Below are 15,729 nucleotides of genomic sequence, written 5' to 3'. Positions count from 1 at the left end.
CTCGGCCTCATAAAAAAAAATGTCATGTGCTATGGAAACAGCAAAAATGCTGCCGATATCCAACAAGGTGTGAAAAGTAACAATAACAACAACAACTGATCGAACATAAATTGACATCAGAAACATCGATTAGAATTTCTCTTTAAAGACTAATAATCTATCCATTTGTTCCCATAATTTATTGGGACGTGTATTGATTTTTTTTTGTTGTATTTGTCTAGGTCTGACCCTGTGCAGTAAGTGATAGTGCTCAAATATGGAAACAAATATGTACAATTAGATCTAATGTTGATTTGGCAGATTACAAAATCAAATAGGTTTACAATTTTGTTGTAAACAAATTAACTGCTTATTTATTAGGCACAAAGAAGGCTATTCAGCCCATCACATCTCCCATCAGTGCAAATCTGTCGGCTTCATTCCTCTTATTTCCTTATATCCCATGTGCCCATCAACTCGCCCATAGTTCTTTTGAAACTAAATTACACTAATTTGCAGCACTAAAATGACGAACTAGCATACCTTTAGAATGTGGGAGGAAACTGGAGCTCCCAGCGGAAACCCACATATCACAGGGTTAAAGTGCAGGCTCTACACAACCAGCACCCAAAGTCAGAATCGATTCTGGGTGTCTGGAGGTGTGAGGCAGCAGCACTAACTGTTGTGCTGCCGTGCCATTCTTTATGATTTTGTTGGATTTAATTTTATGCTGTCAGACCCGAGATTGTAAAGACCTAATTAATGTAAGTTTGGGTTGCTACACTTACGAATTTCAGGATGAGTCACAGATGGCAAATTGGAGTTTATGCTTTAAGATAATGGCCATTTTTTCTTTGTTTAATTATCATGTCTAATTTCAAGCAATACACAAGGGATTGGAATCATACTAATGTGCCGATATGATTTCATAATTATATTCAGCATTTGCTCCTATTAAGCGGTTACAAGGATGTAATATTACACAGTTTTCTTTCAGAACCAATTTGTTTTACTTATTATCTAGCATCACTCTTACTGCACTGAACCATTATGAAACACTGGTTAGGCCCCAGATAGAATATTATGTCCACACATTAGAATGAGTACTAGGGCTTTAAGAAGGGTGTAGATGAGATTTGTAAGAATGATAGTAGAGGTGAAAGATTTCAGTTACTTTGAAAGCTTAAGAGGAGAATTAATAGATGTGTTCAAACTTGTGGAAGGTGTTGATTGAGTAATTGTGGAGAAACTGTTTCCATTAGTAAAAGGGACATCCACAGACTAAACACATTGTTGAAACAACCAGAGATGATAAAGAAAAGAAAATATGCTACCTGAAAGGGTGATGGAACCATATTCAATATTGACTTCAGATTGGAATTAGTAAATAGTCATATTGGAAGAAGTTGCAGGAATTTGGAGAAAGTTCAATGGATTGAGGCTAATTGGTTAGATCTCTATAAATGTGATATAAGAATGATGGATCAAATAGTCGCCTTCTTGGCATTGGTTTTCTTAATTCTTAGATCTTAACAGGATAGAGGTAAAACAGAATGGTAAGTACTCACCAGGTCAGGAAAGGAGAAGCAGAGTTAGTATGTCAGGTTGAAGACTCCTTGTCAGGAATGGCAAGGGGAGATGTTAAGCTGCAGGGAAGATGGGTGGGGGGAATTCCTCTGGGTAAAGTGAGGGTGACCATGAGGATAAACTGTAAATCTGGTTATCTGTGCAATAAGCGAATGGGAACACATAGAGAGTGGGAACATAGGTAAAAGAGTTTGAATTGTAAATATGGAGCAGGATGAAGTGCCTGGCAGGTCAAAGTTCAAAGTACGTTTATTATCAAAGACAACCTTGAGATTCATCTTACAGGCAATCATATGTTCCAGTTCCAAAGTGAGAAAGGAAAATAGGAGTGAAGGGGGTGTGGGGAGATAATAAACTGAATCAAATCACAGATGGACAACTGATAGAGACAGAGAAATCAAGTTACCTACAGGGTAGAAGGCTGCAACATGCTCAGGTGGATGATGAGATGTTCTTCCTCGTACTTCTGTTGAGTCTGACTGTAACTGTTCAGGTCACCAGACCAATAGTTTAGAGTGGGCGTAGTGGAGAATTAAAGTGGAGAATTAAAGTGGAGGCAACAGGAAGCTCAGGATGGATCCTGCGAACTGAACGCATCTGATCGCCCAACCTACATCTGATTCCTCCAGTGTAGCGTTGATCTCACTGTGAACACTGAATGAGTTAATGTCAGAGATGTGGTCATTATTAATTACGAGCAGTGCAAGTTAAAAAAAACGCCTTGAAGATTGTTTGCTGTTTGTTCTTGGGAGGTAATAGGAATATTAATTTTGCTTGATGCAGAAAAGAATCCATATGCATTGAATTAGGAAAAAATACTTTCTATGGTTCTATAGGAGAGAAAAAAAACCAGAGGACATGAGTTAAGGGTGAGGGGGGGAAAGTTTAAAGGGAACATTAGGGGGGGCTTCTTCACACAGAGAGTGGTGGGAGTATGGAATGAGCTGCCAGACGAGGTGGTAAATGCGGGTTCTTTTTTAACATTTAAGAGTAAATTGGACAGATACATGGATGGGAGGTGTATGGAGGGATATGGTCCGTGTGCAGATCGGTGGGACTAGGCAGAAAATGGTTCGGCACAGCCAAGAAGGGCCAAAAGGCCTGTTTCTGTGCTGTAGTTTCTGTGGTTCTATGGTTCTAAGTGCGCAGAAACACTTGAAATTTCATCTGGCCATGTCCAACACTATATTACCAAAATCACACAGCAAAAGGCCTCTTTTGAGTTTATGGCCTTTGAGAGCAAATTGTAGACAAGTCTTGGTAATGAAACATTTGGGTGAGCACCATTTGAAAGATGATTTAGTCAGCATCTCATTCCCATCTCAGCTGGAGTTTGTTGAGTGTTCCTATTAAGTGAAGCATTTGCAGCAACTGCTGTTAGACTGTGTCTGCTTCCCGCTGTAAAAACACAGGGTCAGTGGGATGTCTCTTGTACTTTTGCGTTTCTATGGAGATGAGTACAGATGGGGCTCAGCAGGTTCGGAGTAGCCTGATGTAGAATAAATCTCTGTGTGATAGATTTGTGTGCTTAAGGAGAGTGTAATGGCAATAGTAGAAACATTTTACTACAATCAAATCTTACAGTCTGTACAGGTAGACCAGAATTGGTTTGGGACAAAATGAAATTTGTATTGGGAGAGTAAGTTTATAGTCTATACTTTGAAAAATAATTTAAACCAATTTGAAAGAGGCAAATGCTTCAAATGAAAATGGAATTCTTTCTTTATGTTTTACCATCCAAACACTGGAATGTTTAAAATTTGATGCTTGTAAAATTGAGGAATTTTAAGGTGCACCCATATGATCGTAACAAAATATGTATATAAATAAGCTGTGAATGTCAAATGAAACAGTTTCACTGATAAACCTGAGTTGTCTGCTGAATTGATAAATTTTGGTTCATATCTCCCAAGTGTTTTTGTGGCGGGGGTGGGGGGGAGAAAACATTCATTATTAGCACATTTTACAAGAGGCACCATTGCAAAGAGACAAAGCTCAAAGTGTTATTAATAAAGTATTTATTTATATTTCTTGCTTTATGAACCACCAGTATGTTGTTGCCTGTCTTCAGTAGCACATCTTAAACTGGAAACAATAAAATACCCGCTGTGCAGAACCAAATTACTGGAGATTCTGGAAACCTATATGGATGTAGAAAATACTGATGGTACTCAGCAGGTCAAACAGTTTCTGTGGAGAGAGTATCAGAATTAACATCTAAGTCAATGGCCTTTTCATTGGACCAAGTTCTGAAGAGTGACTATATACCTGAAAAGTTCATTCTAGTTCATACTTCACCAATGTTCTTGACCACTTGAGATCTTCTATTGATTGGTCATTAACCAGCTTGACAATGATTGAGCTTGTTAGATGTCCTGTCTTGTTTAAAAACCTGGCCTTTATGGGTTTACAATCTTGAGAAAATCTATAGATGCAGTATGTTGCTTTATGGGTTCAGTTTAGGTTCCATTGTTCATTTGAGTGGAAATGATATCAGAGTTCCTAGAAGGTGGTGAGACAAGAGCCAATGAGAACAGCATGAAGAGTTAGCACCTTCAGAAGATGAGGAAAGAAAATTGGGTGAGCGGGCAAGAAAAAGAGATTCTATTTAATTTAGAAGTTTCATTGACGATCATTGATAAAGTTGGGTACATTGTTCCTCTTAGGTACGAAGTTATGTGTATGTGGAACTGACTTTGATATTTCTTTTCTTTAGCTACTTAAAATCATATCACAAAAGACTCCTATCACGGTGCCTTCGTGCTTGGCACAATTCCACGCAACAGCGCCACGCTTCAGCTATGTCGCTGCAGAAACGCCAGTTACTGAGGAAAGGGTTGCACGCATTGCATTGGGCTGTGCAGTTCACCCAAATGCAGAAGCAATTTCTGGAGAGAAGGCAATACAGACGAGTCCTGGTTTATTATTTTAATCAAGTGAGTGTAGCAATCAACTAAGCCATAAAGAGTTAATAGGAGGCATGTGTGCAGGCCCTCATAGGCATTGTTTGGTTAAATCTAAATTACTTAGTTATTAGGTCATTCTTCTCCCAGTGCCTCTCCCCTCTATGTGGTGTCTAAATGGAAATGAGTGAGATGCTGTTTTTTGGATGGAAATTCAGATTTTTGCTCCCATTCTATCATTCCATATATAGTTCCTCCTCCCTGTCTCTAACACACTTCCAACAAAACTACTGAGGTTTGTGGAAAAGAATAGAGTTTGGTTTAATATATTTGAGTGGCTTAAATGCATTCTGTAAATCCCATGAATTAGCTGCATTGTATTGAAATTCTCCTAGCTCTCAGACCAGCAGGCAAGATGCCAAAAACAGACAATTTGAACCACAACTTTGCTAGTAACGTGCAATCATGAAGGTTTATGCATTGGATAGTGAAATGTGAATATAAAGTAGGACTTTGAGTAATGTGATGGTGTGGTTTTGTGGGGAAGAACTGGTTGGTCATGGAGGGAGAGTGCAGTTTTGATGTTAATACTTAAGTCTGATGATGAGGAAAAAGTGAAGTGCCTTATTATCTAAAAGCCTAAGCAGTTAGTAAAATTCTATTATTCCCTATACAATGATCACATATTTAAACACATACAATTTTACTGCCAATTGCTAGTTTACTTGCAATTTATTAAATGTTTTTGGCAGTTAAAACTTTTGTGATTTTATTCTGCCACTCAAGGATGACCCGCAATAAGGGACTAAAAACTAAAGCAGAGAACATAGACATACAGTTCAGAAGCAAGCCTTTCAACCCATCACTTCCATGCTGACCCATCCATTCTAATCCCATTAATCGGCAATGTTGTCATTGTCATCATCATCGTCAACATCTTGTGCTGTGTTGTATGACATGGACAATCATGGTCTCCATGACCATGATCCATAATTTTCCTTGGCAAATTTTTCTACAGAAGTGGTTTGCCATTGCCTTCTTTTGGGCAGTGTCTTTACAAGACGGGGACTGTACATCTATTATCAATACTTTTCAGGGATTGTCTGCCTAGCATCAGCGGTCGCATAACCAGGTCTTGTGTTGTGCACCAGCTGCTCATATGACCACCTGCTTCCATAGCTTCACATGACCTTGATCAGGGGTTGGGGGGTAAGCAGGTACTACCCAGGGTGACCTGCAGGCTAGCGGAGGGAAGGAGCACCTTTCACCCCTGGTAGAGGCATACCTCCACCCCGTCACCCATTAGCAATATAACATTGGCAATTCACATACTCATCCAACTACTTTTTAAATATCGTGTGAGTACCTACCTCCACCACCCTTCAGTCATCTATGCAGGATTTTCTGGCCATCCTTGTACCAGCTGCATATTTATCTGAATATCTGAGGGAGTTTCTAAGGCAGAGAATTAGTTCTTGCCTTTGAATGAAATTTGAAACACAAAAACGAAAAAACAATCTGATACTAATAAAAAAAAGTAATGAAACCACAAAATGTTAGAAAATGTAGATATATTTTCATTGCTTTTATGTGTGAAATATAGAGTATATTCCTTTTTTCAAGAAACTATGAAAGTGGTAACACTGATCTTTTTTTATCATCTCTCCCTTGCACAGTGGAGATGTGCAGTAAATGCTCGCCAATGCCATCTGATAACTGAAGCTCCAAATGCAGTCAGCAAATCCTGTTCTGTTCACCCGGGGATGTTGGCCGCACTGCAGCAGCTACTTGGGATGAACATTTACAGATTCTGGCCGAAACAATGCAAGCGTTTACAACATGAGGATGTACAGTCCCCGAGTTTATCTGGTTTACGTGGCAAGTAAGAGTGAATATTTGTATCACAACTGTTTAATGGTCTGTTTATTCTTAGAGCTACTACAATGACCTCCCGCTGTTATGGGCATCTTCTTGACCTTGGAGCTCAGTATCACATCGGACAGAGTGTGCACTTACAGGGCTATTGTGGAATTCTCTTTTGTCACCTTAGGTGAATTTTGCAATTGGGCTGTTGCAGCTGGTGTCAAATCTAACTACGCGAATTTCCAGTTACAAACTCAGCTGAAATTTATAAATATATATGGTGTAAAGAAATGGTGTAGGTTTGAAGCCAAAGTGTGAACATAGCCAGAGGAAATGAATTATGTATATAGAATAGAGCCAGCTGGTGTTGAATGATAGAGCATAGGCCTTCTCTCTCACAGGGTGTAGCTGCAGTAGTAATCAGTTTTGAGCTGATGATAAACTGCTTTAAAGTGGGACCCCCTGCAGTGAGCTGAGTTCTTTGCCTAGAAATGCAATCACTTTATGTTGCTTTTTTTAATTAGTGTTAAGCAATTTTATTCTGGAATGAAATGCAATAAATATCGTTTCCAGGATGTTTTGCATCACTTTAAAATTTGGATCACTTTAAAATTTCAGGCAGGAGCCACTTTTGTGCACTTGATGCAATTTCTCTATCAGTTTTGCCGGGGGTAACATTGTACCCTGTTGCTTTTAGACCTTTGCGGATGAATTTGTGCTGAGACTGACTGTCATTAGACACCCCAGTGGCAATTTGCTTTTCGCATTTCAATATTGGATTGGGATTACTTTATTTATCTTTAAACCTTCTGACCCCAACCCCCATCTGATACCATCCCACCACTTCCTGAGGTCGGTCCTGCCCCCTCAAGCCAAATACCTTAATCTCTTCCTTGGGGCTGACCACATGAGACCCCTCTGATCCACCAAAATCCAACCCCCACCCATGACACCTCACCCTCCCATCCATCTGATCCTCCAATCACCTGAGGCTTACAAGAGAAATATCCAAAATTTCCCAGTCTTCTACGACTGTAGCCCATCCATTTCTAAGTTCAAAGTGTTGTCAATTCAGAGATGCTCTTCTGCACACCTCTGTTGTAACATGTGGTTATTTGAGTTACTGTCGCCTTTCTGTCAGCTTCAACCATTCTCCTCACACACAAAATGCTCAGCAGGTCAGGCAGCATCTATGGAAAAGCGTAAGCAGTCAACTTTTTGGGCCCAGACCCATCATTAGGATTGGAAAGAAAGAGGAGAAGTCGGAGTAAGAAGGTGGAAGGAGAGGTGAGGAAGAATTTAAAGGTGTAAATGGTGATAGGTGAAACCGGGAGAGGGGGAGTGGATGTAGTAAAGAGCTGGGAAGTTGATTGGTGGAAGGGCGAGGGCTGGAGAAGGGGGAATCTGATAGGAGAGGATAGAAGACCATGGAAGAAAGGGAAGGAGGAGAAGCACCAGAGGGAGGTGATGGGTAGATAAGGGGATAGGGTAAGAGAGGGAAACAGGAACGGGAAATGGTGAAGGAGACGGGGCAAATTACTGGAAGTTAGAGAAATTGACTTTCGTGCCATCAGGTTGGAGGTTACACAGATGGAATATAAGGTGGGTGTTGCTCCTCCAACCTGAGTATGGCCTCATCACGGCAGTAGAGGAGGCCATGGACTGACATCTCATAATGGGAGTGGGAAGTAGAATTGAGATGGGTGACTATCAGGAGATCTCGTTTTTTCTGGTGGACAGAGCATAGGTGCTGAGCAATGCGGTCTCCCAATCTACGTTGGGTCATACTGATATACAGGAGGCCATACCAGAAGCACCAAATAAAGAAGATGTCTCCAACAACCTCTTAGATGAAGTATCGCCTCACCTGGAAGGACTATTTGGGGCCTTGAATGGTAGTGAGGAAGCAGGTGTAGAGGTAGGTGTGGCATTTGTTCCGCTTGCAAGGATACATGCCAGGAGGGAGATCAGTGTGGAGGGACGAGTGGACGAGGGAGTCGTGTGGGGGGCGATCCCTGCAGAAAGTGGGCAATGGGATGGGGAGGGAAAGATGTGCTTGGTAGTGGGATCCCGCTGGAAATGGCTGAAGTTGCGGAGAATTATGTACTGGGCACGGAGGCGGGAGGGGTGATAGGTAAGGACAAGAGGAATCCTATCACTGGTGTGGTAGTGGGAGGATGCGGGTGAGGGTACCGTTGATGGTGGAGGAAAGGAAGCCCCTTTCTTTGAAGAAGAAGGACATCTTAGTAGTTCTGGAATGAAAAGCCTCATCCCAACAGTAGATGCAGCGGAGACGGAGGAACTGAGAGAAGGGGATGGCATTTTTACAAGGTATTGTATAGTATAGTCCAGGTGGCTGTGAGAATCAGTGGGTTTATAAAAGATATCAACAGTAGACTGTCTCCAGAGATGGAGACAGAGATTGAGAAAGGAAAGGGAGGTGTTGGAAATGGACTAGGTAAATTTGAGGGCAGGGTGAAAGTTAGAGGCAAAGTTGATGAAGTCGATGAACTCAGCGTGGGTGCAGGAAGCAGCACCAACGCAGTTGTCGATTATAGCATAGTAAGAGTTGGGGAGCGATACCAGTGTAGGCTTGGAATGTGGACTGGTCCACATAGTCGGTAAAAAAGCAGGCTTAGCTGAGATCCATGTGAGTGCCATGGCAAACCTGTGTTTCGAAGGAAGTGGGAGAAGCCGAAGGGGAAATTATTGAGGGAGAGGATCAGTTCTGCCAGATGGAGGAGAGTAGTGGTGGTGGAGGGGAACTGGTTGAGTCTGTTGTTCAGAAAGAAGCAGAGAGCTTTAAGGTCCTCCTGATGGGGGATGGAGGTGCATAGGGACTAGATATCCATAGTGAAGATGAGACAAACAGGGCCAGGGAACTTAGAAGTCATTCAAAAGATCCAGAGCATGTAAGTGTCACAAATGTAGGTAGGAAGGGACTGAACCCGGGGTATAAAAGAGTTGAGGTTTGCAGATATAAGTTCAGTGAGGCAGGAACAGAGACAAACAGGCAGGTTTGTGTATCTTGGGTAGGAGGTAGAAACAGGAGGTGCAGGATAAGGGAATTAGGATGTCGGTGGCAGTGGATGAGAGGTCCCCAGAGTCGTAAGATCAGTGATTGTGTGGATGACAATGGCTTGGTGCTCCTTAGTGAGGACCTGTTCGAGGGGTAGATAAGGAGAGGTCTCTGAGAGTTGTTGTCTGGCCTCAGCAAGGAAGAGGTCAGTCTGCCAGACTACTACAGCACCCCTACCCCCTTATCTGTGGGTTTGATGGTGAGGTTAGGATTAGTGCAGAGAGGTGAGGTTAGGTTTAGTGCAGAGAGGTGAGGTTAGAATCGGTGAGAGGAGTTTTATAGTCAAGACATTTAATGTCTCACTGGCAGTTAGCAATAAAAAGAATCCCGAGCAGGCAGAAGACGAGAGTGGGGTGTCCAGGAAGAGGAGAAGAGTAACTATGCATTGGCTTCAGGCAGAGGGAGCTGTCACTAAGTACATGTGGCAAGCAGGACAGGTGCACTCTTGTCAGATTAGTGAGATTAGTATCCTTCGGGTGGGTTAATAAATAATGAGGTTTCAAAGAGTTGTTGTTGATTCATTGTGAGGGTGCTGTTTTTCCTCACTGCTGACCACTGATGCATAGCCTTCTGTAAGACCCTTATAACTACTCTTGAGCACTGCAAGTGGAAACTAACAGCATGTAAAACAAAGTTATGCCTTCTGGTGGGGAAGAAGCAGCTGTGTGCAATGCTTAATGCCTGGCGAATTCACAGCAAGGAACCACAAGTAATTTGCACTCTGCTTGTTGGAGTCTGCAGTAGACAGCTGCATCTTTAAGTGTTAAGAGTTTGGAAAGGGAGAACTGAACAAGACTGAAATGATCTGCATTCATTTTTAAACATCAGTTTAAAATATAATACACAATAATTATTGGTTTATTATATTTACATAATTCCTCATTTTTAGCTGTTGAATATATTACCCTTTACCTCCCTCTATTCTCCCCACCGGCCTGCTGTTTTAACTCTTCAAATGTTTATCTGAATCCTGTTCGAAAGTTATTATTGATTCTGCCTCCATCTCATTTGTATACTGTATCACAGATCAAAAAATCACATGGTGCAAAACTTTTCATCTTCTCTGAATCTTCTGTAGTCATTCCAAATCAGTATGTACATGCCAGTGGACACAGTTCCTCATTTACTGTATCAACACCTTTTGTACTATCAGGGTACAGGGTTCCATAAGATCATAAGAAAATGGCAGAATTAGGCCATTCGGTCAATCGAGTCTGCTCTGGCACTCAAACATGACTGATTTATTTTCCCTCTCAACCTCATTCTCAGTCTTGCTTGTTCAACATAATCTTTGATGCCCCATAATCAAGAAGCTGTCAGCCTTTATTTTAAATATTCCCAGTGTCTTGGTCTCCTCAACCATCTGTGGTAATGAATTCCACAGATCCACCATCATATGGTTAAAGAAGTTCCTCCTCATCTTTGTTCTAAAGTGACACCCTTGCTGGGTCCTTTGGCCCTTGATTATCTCACTATTGGAAACATCTTCTCCATGTCCTCTCTGGGCCTTTCAATATTCAATAGGTTTCAATGAGATCCCCCCCTTATTCTTTAAAACTTCAGCATGTACAGGCCCAGAGCCATCGAACACTACCCTTAACAAGATAAAATCCTATGGCTTTACAGGAAAGATACTGGCATGAAGAGAGGAATGGCTGACAGACAGGAGGCAGCGAGTGGGAATAAGGGGGGCCTTTTCTGGTTGGCTGCCAGTGGCTAGTGGTGTTCCTCAGGGGTCAGTATCGGGACCACTACTTTTCACATTGTTTGTCAGTGATTTGGATAATGGAATCGATTGATTTTTGGTAAAGTTTGTGGATGATACAAAGATATGTGGAGGGGTAGGTAGTGCTGAGGAAGCAATGTGATTGTAGCAGGACTTAGACAAATTGGAAGAATGGGCAAAAAAGTGACAGATGGAATACAGTGTTGGGAAATGTATGATAGTGCATTTTGGTAAAAGGAACAATAGTGCAGACTATTATCCATGCGGGGAGAAGGTTCAAACATCAGAGATGTGGAGCGACTTAGGAATCCTTGTGCAAGACTTCCGGAAGGTTAACTTACAGGTTGAATCTGTGGTAAAGAAGGCAAATGCAATGTTGGATTTAATTTGAGGGGAATAGAATATAAAAGCAAGGAGATAATGCTGATGCTTTCTAAGACAGTATTCAGGCTGCACTTGGAGTATTGTCAGCAGTTTTGGGCCCGATAACTTAGAAAGAAGTGTTGTCATTGGAGAGAGTCTGAAGAGCTTCAGAAGGTGATTCCAGGAATGAAAGGGTTAACACATGAGGAGCATTTGGCAGTTTTGGGCCTGTACTCACTGGAATTTAGGAGAATATGGTGGTGGTGTGGGGGTGGGGGAAAATCTCATTGAAACCAACTGAATGTTGAAAGGACTGGGTAGGGTGGGTGTGGAGAGTATGCTTCCTGATCATTCAGGGCATCAAAGGATATATAACCATATAACAATTACAGCTCGGAAACAGGCCATCTCGGCCCTTCTATTCTGTGCCGAACTTTTACCCTATCCTAGTCCCACCGACCTGCACTCAGCCCATAACCCTCCATTCCTTTCCTGTCCATATATCTATCCAATTTTAACTTTAAATGACAACATAGAACCTGCCTCAACCACTTCTGCTGGAAGCTCATTCCACACAGCTACCACTCTCTGAGTAAAGAAGTTCCCCCTCATGTTACCTCTAAACCCTTGTCCTCTAATTCTCAACCCATGTCCTCTTGTTTGAATCTTCCCCACTCTCAGTGGAAAAAGTCTAACCACGTCAACTCTATCAATCCCCCTCATAATTTTAAACACCTCTATCAAGTCCCCCCTCAAACTTCTACGCTCCAAAGATTAAAGACCTAACTTGTTCAACCTTTCTCTGTAACTTAGGAGATGAAACCCAGGCAACATTTTAGTAAACCTCCTCTGTACTCTCTCAATTTTATTGACATCTTTCCTATAATTCGGTGACCAGAACTGTACACAATACTCCAGATTTGGCTTTACCAATGCGTTATACAAATTCAACGTTACATCCCAACTCTTATACTCATTGCTCTGATTAATAAAGGCCAGCAAACCAAAAGCTTTCTTCACCACCCTATCCACATGAGATTCCATCTTCAGGAAACTATGCACCATTATTCCTAGATCACTCTGTTCTAAAGCATTCTTTAATGCCCTACCATTTACCATGTATGTCCTATTTTGATTAGTTCTACCAAAATGTAGCACCTCACATATTTCAGCATTAAACTCCATCTGCCATCTTTCAGCCCACTCTTCTAACTGTCCTAAATTTCTCTGCAAGTTTTGAAAATCTACCTCATCATCCACAACACCACCTATCTTAGTATCATCTGCATACTTACTAATCCAATTTACCACCCCATCATCCAGATCATTAATATATATGACAAACAACATTGGACCCTGTACCGATCCCTGAGGTACACCGCTACACACCGTCCTCCAATCTGACACACAGTTATCCACCACTACTCTCTGGCATCTCCCATCTAGCCACTGCTGAATCCATTTTACTACTTCCATATTAATGCCTAACGATTGAACCTTCCTAACTAACCTTCCATGTGGAACCTTGTCAAAGGCCTTACTGAAGTCCATATAGACAACATCCACCGATATGGCGAGCAGGCAGGTGTATGGGATTGGCAGGGAACTGGAATCAACCATGATGGAATGGCAGAGCAGGCTTGATGGGCTGAATGGCCTAATTCTGCTCCTATGTCTTATGGTCTCATACATCAACTCTTCAAATTCGGAATTATTCTTTTAAGCCTCCCCTGGACCCTTTCCAATTTCAGCACGTCCTTTCTTAGATGAGGAACACAGAACTGCTCACAATACTCCAAATGTGGTCTGATTAATGCCTTATCAACCATCAGCATTACATTCTTTCTTCCATATTCTAGTCCTGGTGGAACATTGCATTTGTCTTCCTCACCACTGAATAAAGTTGCAAGTTAACCTTTAGGGAATCCTGCAATAGGACTCCCAAGTGCCTTTATACCTCAATTCTCTTCCTATTTAGAAAATTGTCTACGCCTTTATTCCTTCTACTAAAATGCACGACTATACATTTCCCTGCACTATATTTCATCAGCCACTTCTTTGCCCATTCTTTTAATCTGTCGCAAGTCTTTCTGTGGACTTCCTACTTCCTCAACAGTGTCTTCCTCTCCACCTACCTTTGTATCTTCCACAGACTTGGCCACAAAGCCATCAATTCTGTCATCCAGGTCATTAACATATAATGTGAAAAGTAGCACACACAACAATGACTCCCGTGGAACACCACTAGAAGTTGTCATTCAACTGGAAAGGTCACCCTTTATTCCCACTCTTTGTTTTCTGCCAGTCAGCCAATCTCCTGTCTATGCCAGTATCATTCCAGATAATACCATGGGATCTTATCATGAAGCCTCACATGTGGCACCTTTTCAAAGGCCATCCAGTGCTGAGTTAATTCATTTTAGCTAGATGTTATTAGGGATCCTACAGCTGCTCAGGACAGGATTTAGGCATGTTTGGTCCTTCAGTACTTAGTCCAGGCTCACGCGAAGAAGGGTACCTAGGGATCTGTCAGAAGAGAACCACCACAGAAGGAATCAGACGTGTTGCTTCCAGGAGAGGCAGGAAGACTAAAATGAGAAGAAAAAGACGCTGAACCTTCTTTGAAAATTGCCCTATGCAGCACAAATACTTGACTGAGAGCTTCAGAAGTCCTGGAGGTGCAGTGCCAGCATGTGGTCGTTCCTTTCGCTGTGTGTAATTGGTCCTCACTGTGAACTGTGATGCACAGTTTGGAGCAAGGCGGTCGAAGTTTACATCAGTTATCCAGGGATTATGCATAGTTTCCCTGCAGCATTAAAGTGGTAAATAATTTTTCTCATCATGATGCACTGTTGGATATACTAGTTGTGAATCTCCACAGCTCTGACCTATGCTTTTTGTGTTCCTCTTTGTAGGGATTGCTTTGAGGCACAGGCACGGTTTCTTGCACAGGATTGTGCCTCCCAACACACCTTGTTCAGGAATCATGCTGAGAATTTGGAGAGTTGCTTCCTACATTGGCGCACACTATTACACATAAAACGTGGGAAGAGAGTGGATATTCCGCACCTATTTCAACTGTGCCATGCAGAGGTGCAGCAACAAACTACAGGTTTGAACACGAGAGAAAGTCACAGTCTTTCTGTATCTTCTTCTTCATGTGCCTTACGCGTTACACGCTTGGGTGATCATGGCTTTCCACATCGAACGATCCCGTGCAGTGTCAATGATATCTTGCACACTTAGATCTGTTAGTTCTTTCCCAGTGTCCACATATTTTCTTCTTGGCCTTCCTCTTCCACATTTCCCAGGCATACGGCCTTGTAATGTAAGGCATTCTATTTCTCCCTTTCTGATGACATGGCCCATCATCATTTTATATATCAAGTGTGTAAATCTGCTCAGTAAACTTTTAATTAGAGTTTAAGAGAAAAGGAACAAAGTCTTGTATTGTTAATAGTGCATTGGCACTTGATAGTCGTTTGACTAATTTGGATTACCATTATAATACAGAAAACTTGGCAGCGATTTGCATACAGTAAAGTTCCATAAATATAAATATGTTAAGAACCAGGTAGTTAATTTAGTGATTTAGTTGGTTAACTGGCATCTATTGGCGAGTATCTTTCTTAGTTTATAAATAGTGCTGTGTACCTGAGCACTCTAGTGAGTGAATTCATACCACCATCTGTGACCTCCCCCACCCCCTCCCCAGCCCATCTTTGGCAGCAGAGCACATTCTCGATATTGTCCGTGTTATGCACTCAAATCTCTGAAATTCCTTGCTTTGAACAAATGGTACAAATGAGATTTTAACCTTTAGATTTGTTTAAAGTTGTCAAAGGTGTATTGATATGACTAATCTGGCGAACTCATCTGTTGAAGAAGAAAACTTATAGAAACAGTGAATGAGTTTGCTGCTTTTTGATGAATTTGGACAATGTAGTCACCCCTCAGCCCTTTGTCCATGCATTTCCATTATGGAGAGTAGATTCCAAAGTAGGTTAATAACCTGAAATGTAATTTGCTTGTGTCTGCTAGACATCAAATTTCTTAAGTGAGTGTGATCTAGTCAACTCTGACAAAGACTAATCATCTACAAACCCCATTTCCAGAAAAGTTGGGATATTTTCCAAAATGCAATTAAAACAAAAATCTGTGATATGTTAATTCACGTGAACCTTTATTTAACTGACAAAAGTACGAAGAAAAGATGTTCAATAGTTTTA

At 41.6% G+C, this 15,729-nt stretch overlaps 1 protein-coding gene across 2 annotated transcripts in view; it reads left to right on the top strand.

The window, feature by feature from the left end:
• The window catches only part of LOC134337789 (protein SFI1 homolog), a 42,652-nt gene that overhangs the window by 6,865 nt on the left and 20,058 nt on the right, over positions 1–15,729 (top strand). For both annotated transcript variants that reach the window (XM_063033031.1, XM_063033032.1), the window contains 3 exons: positions 4,283–4,502; positions 6,146–6,351; positions 14,416–14,612. In XM_063033031.1, coding sequence (XP_062889101.1) covers positions 4,283–4,502; positions 6,146–6,351; positions 14,416–14,612 — 623 coding nt within the window. The remainder of the gene's footprint in view (positions 1–4,282; positions 4,503–6,145; positions 6,352–14,415; positions 14,613–15,729) is intronic.

The sequence above is a fragment of the Mobula hypostoma genome, chromosome 25 (genome assembly GCF_963921235.1).
Source record: "Mobula hypostoma chromosome 25, sMobHyp1.1, whole genome shotgun sequence".
NCBI classification, from domain to species: domain Eukaryota; kingdom Metazoa; phylum Chordata; class Chondrichthyes; order Myliobatiformes; family Myliobatidae; genus Mobula; species Mobula hypostoma.
The sequence above is the reverse complement of the archived record's forward strand: the minus strand, read 5'-3'. Positions and strand labels throughout refer to the sequence as shown.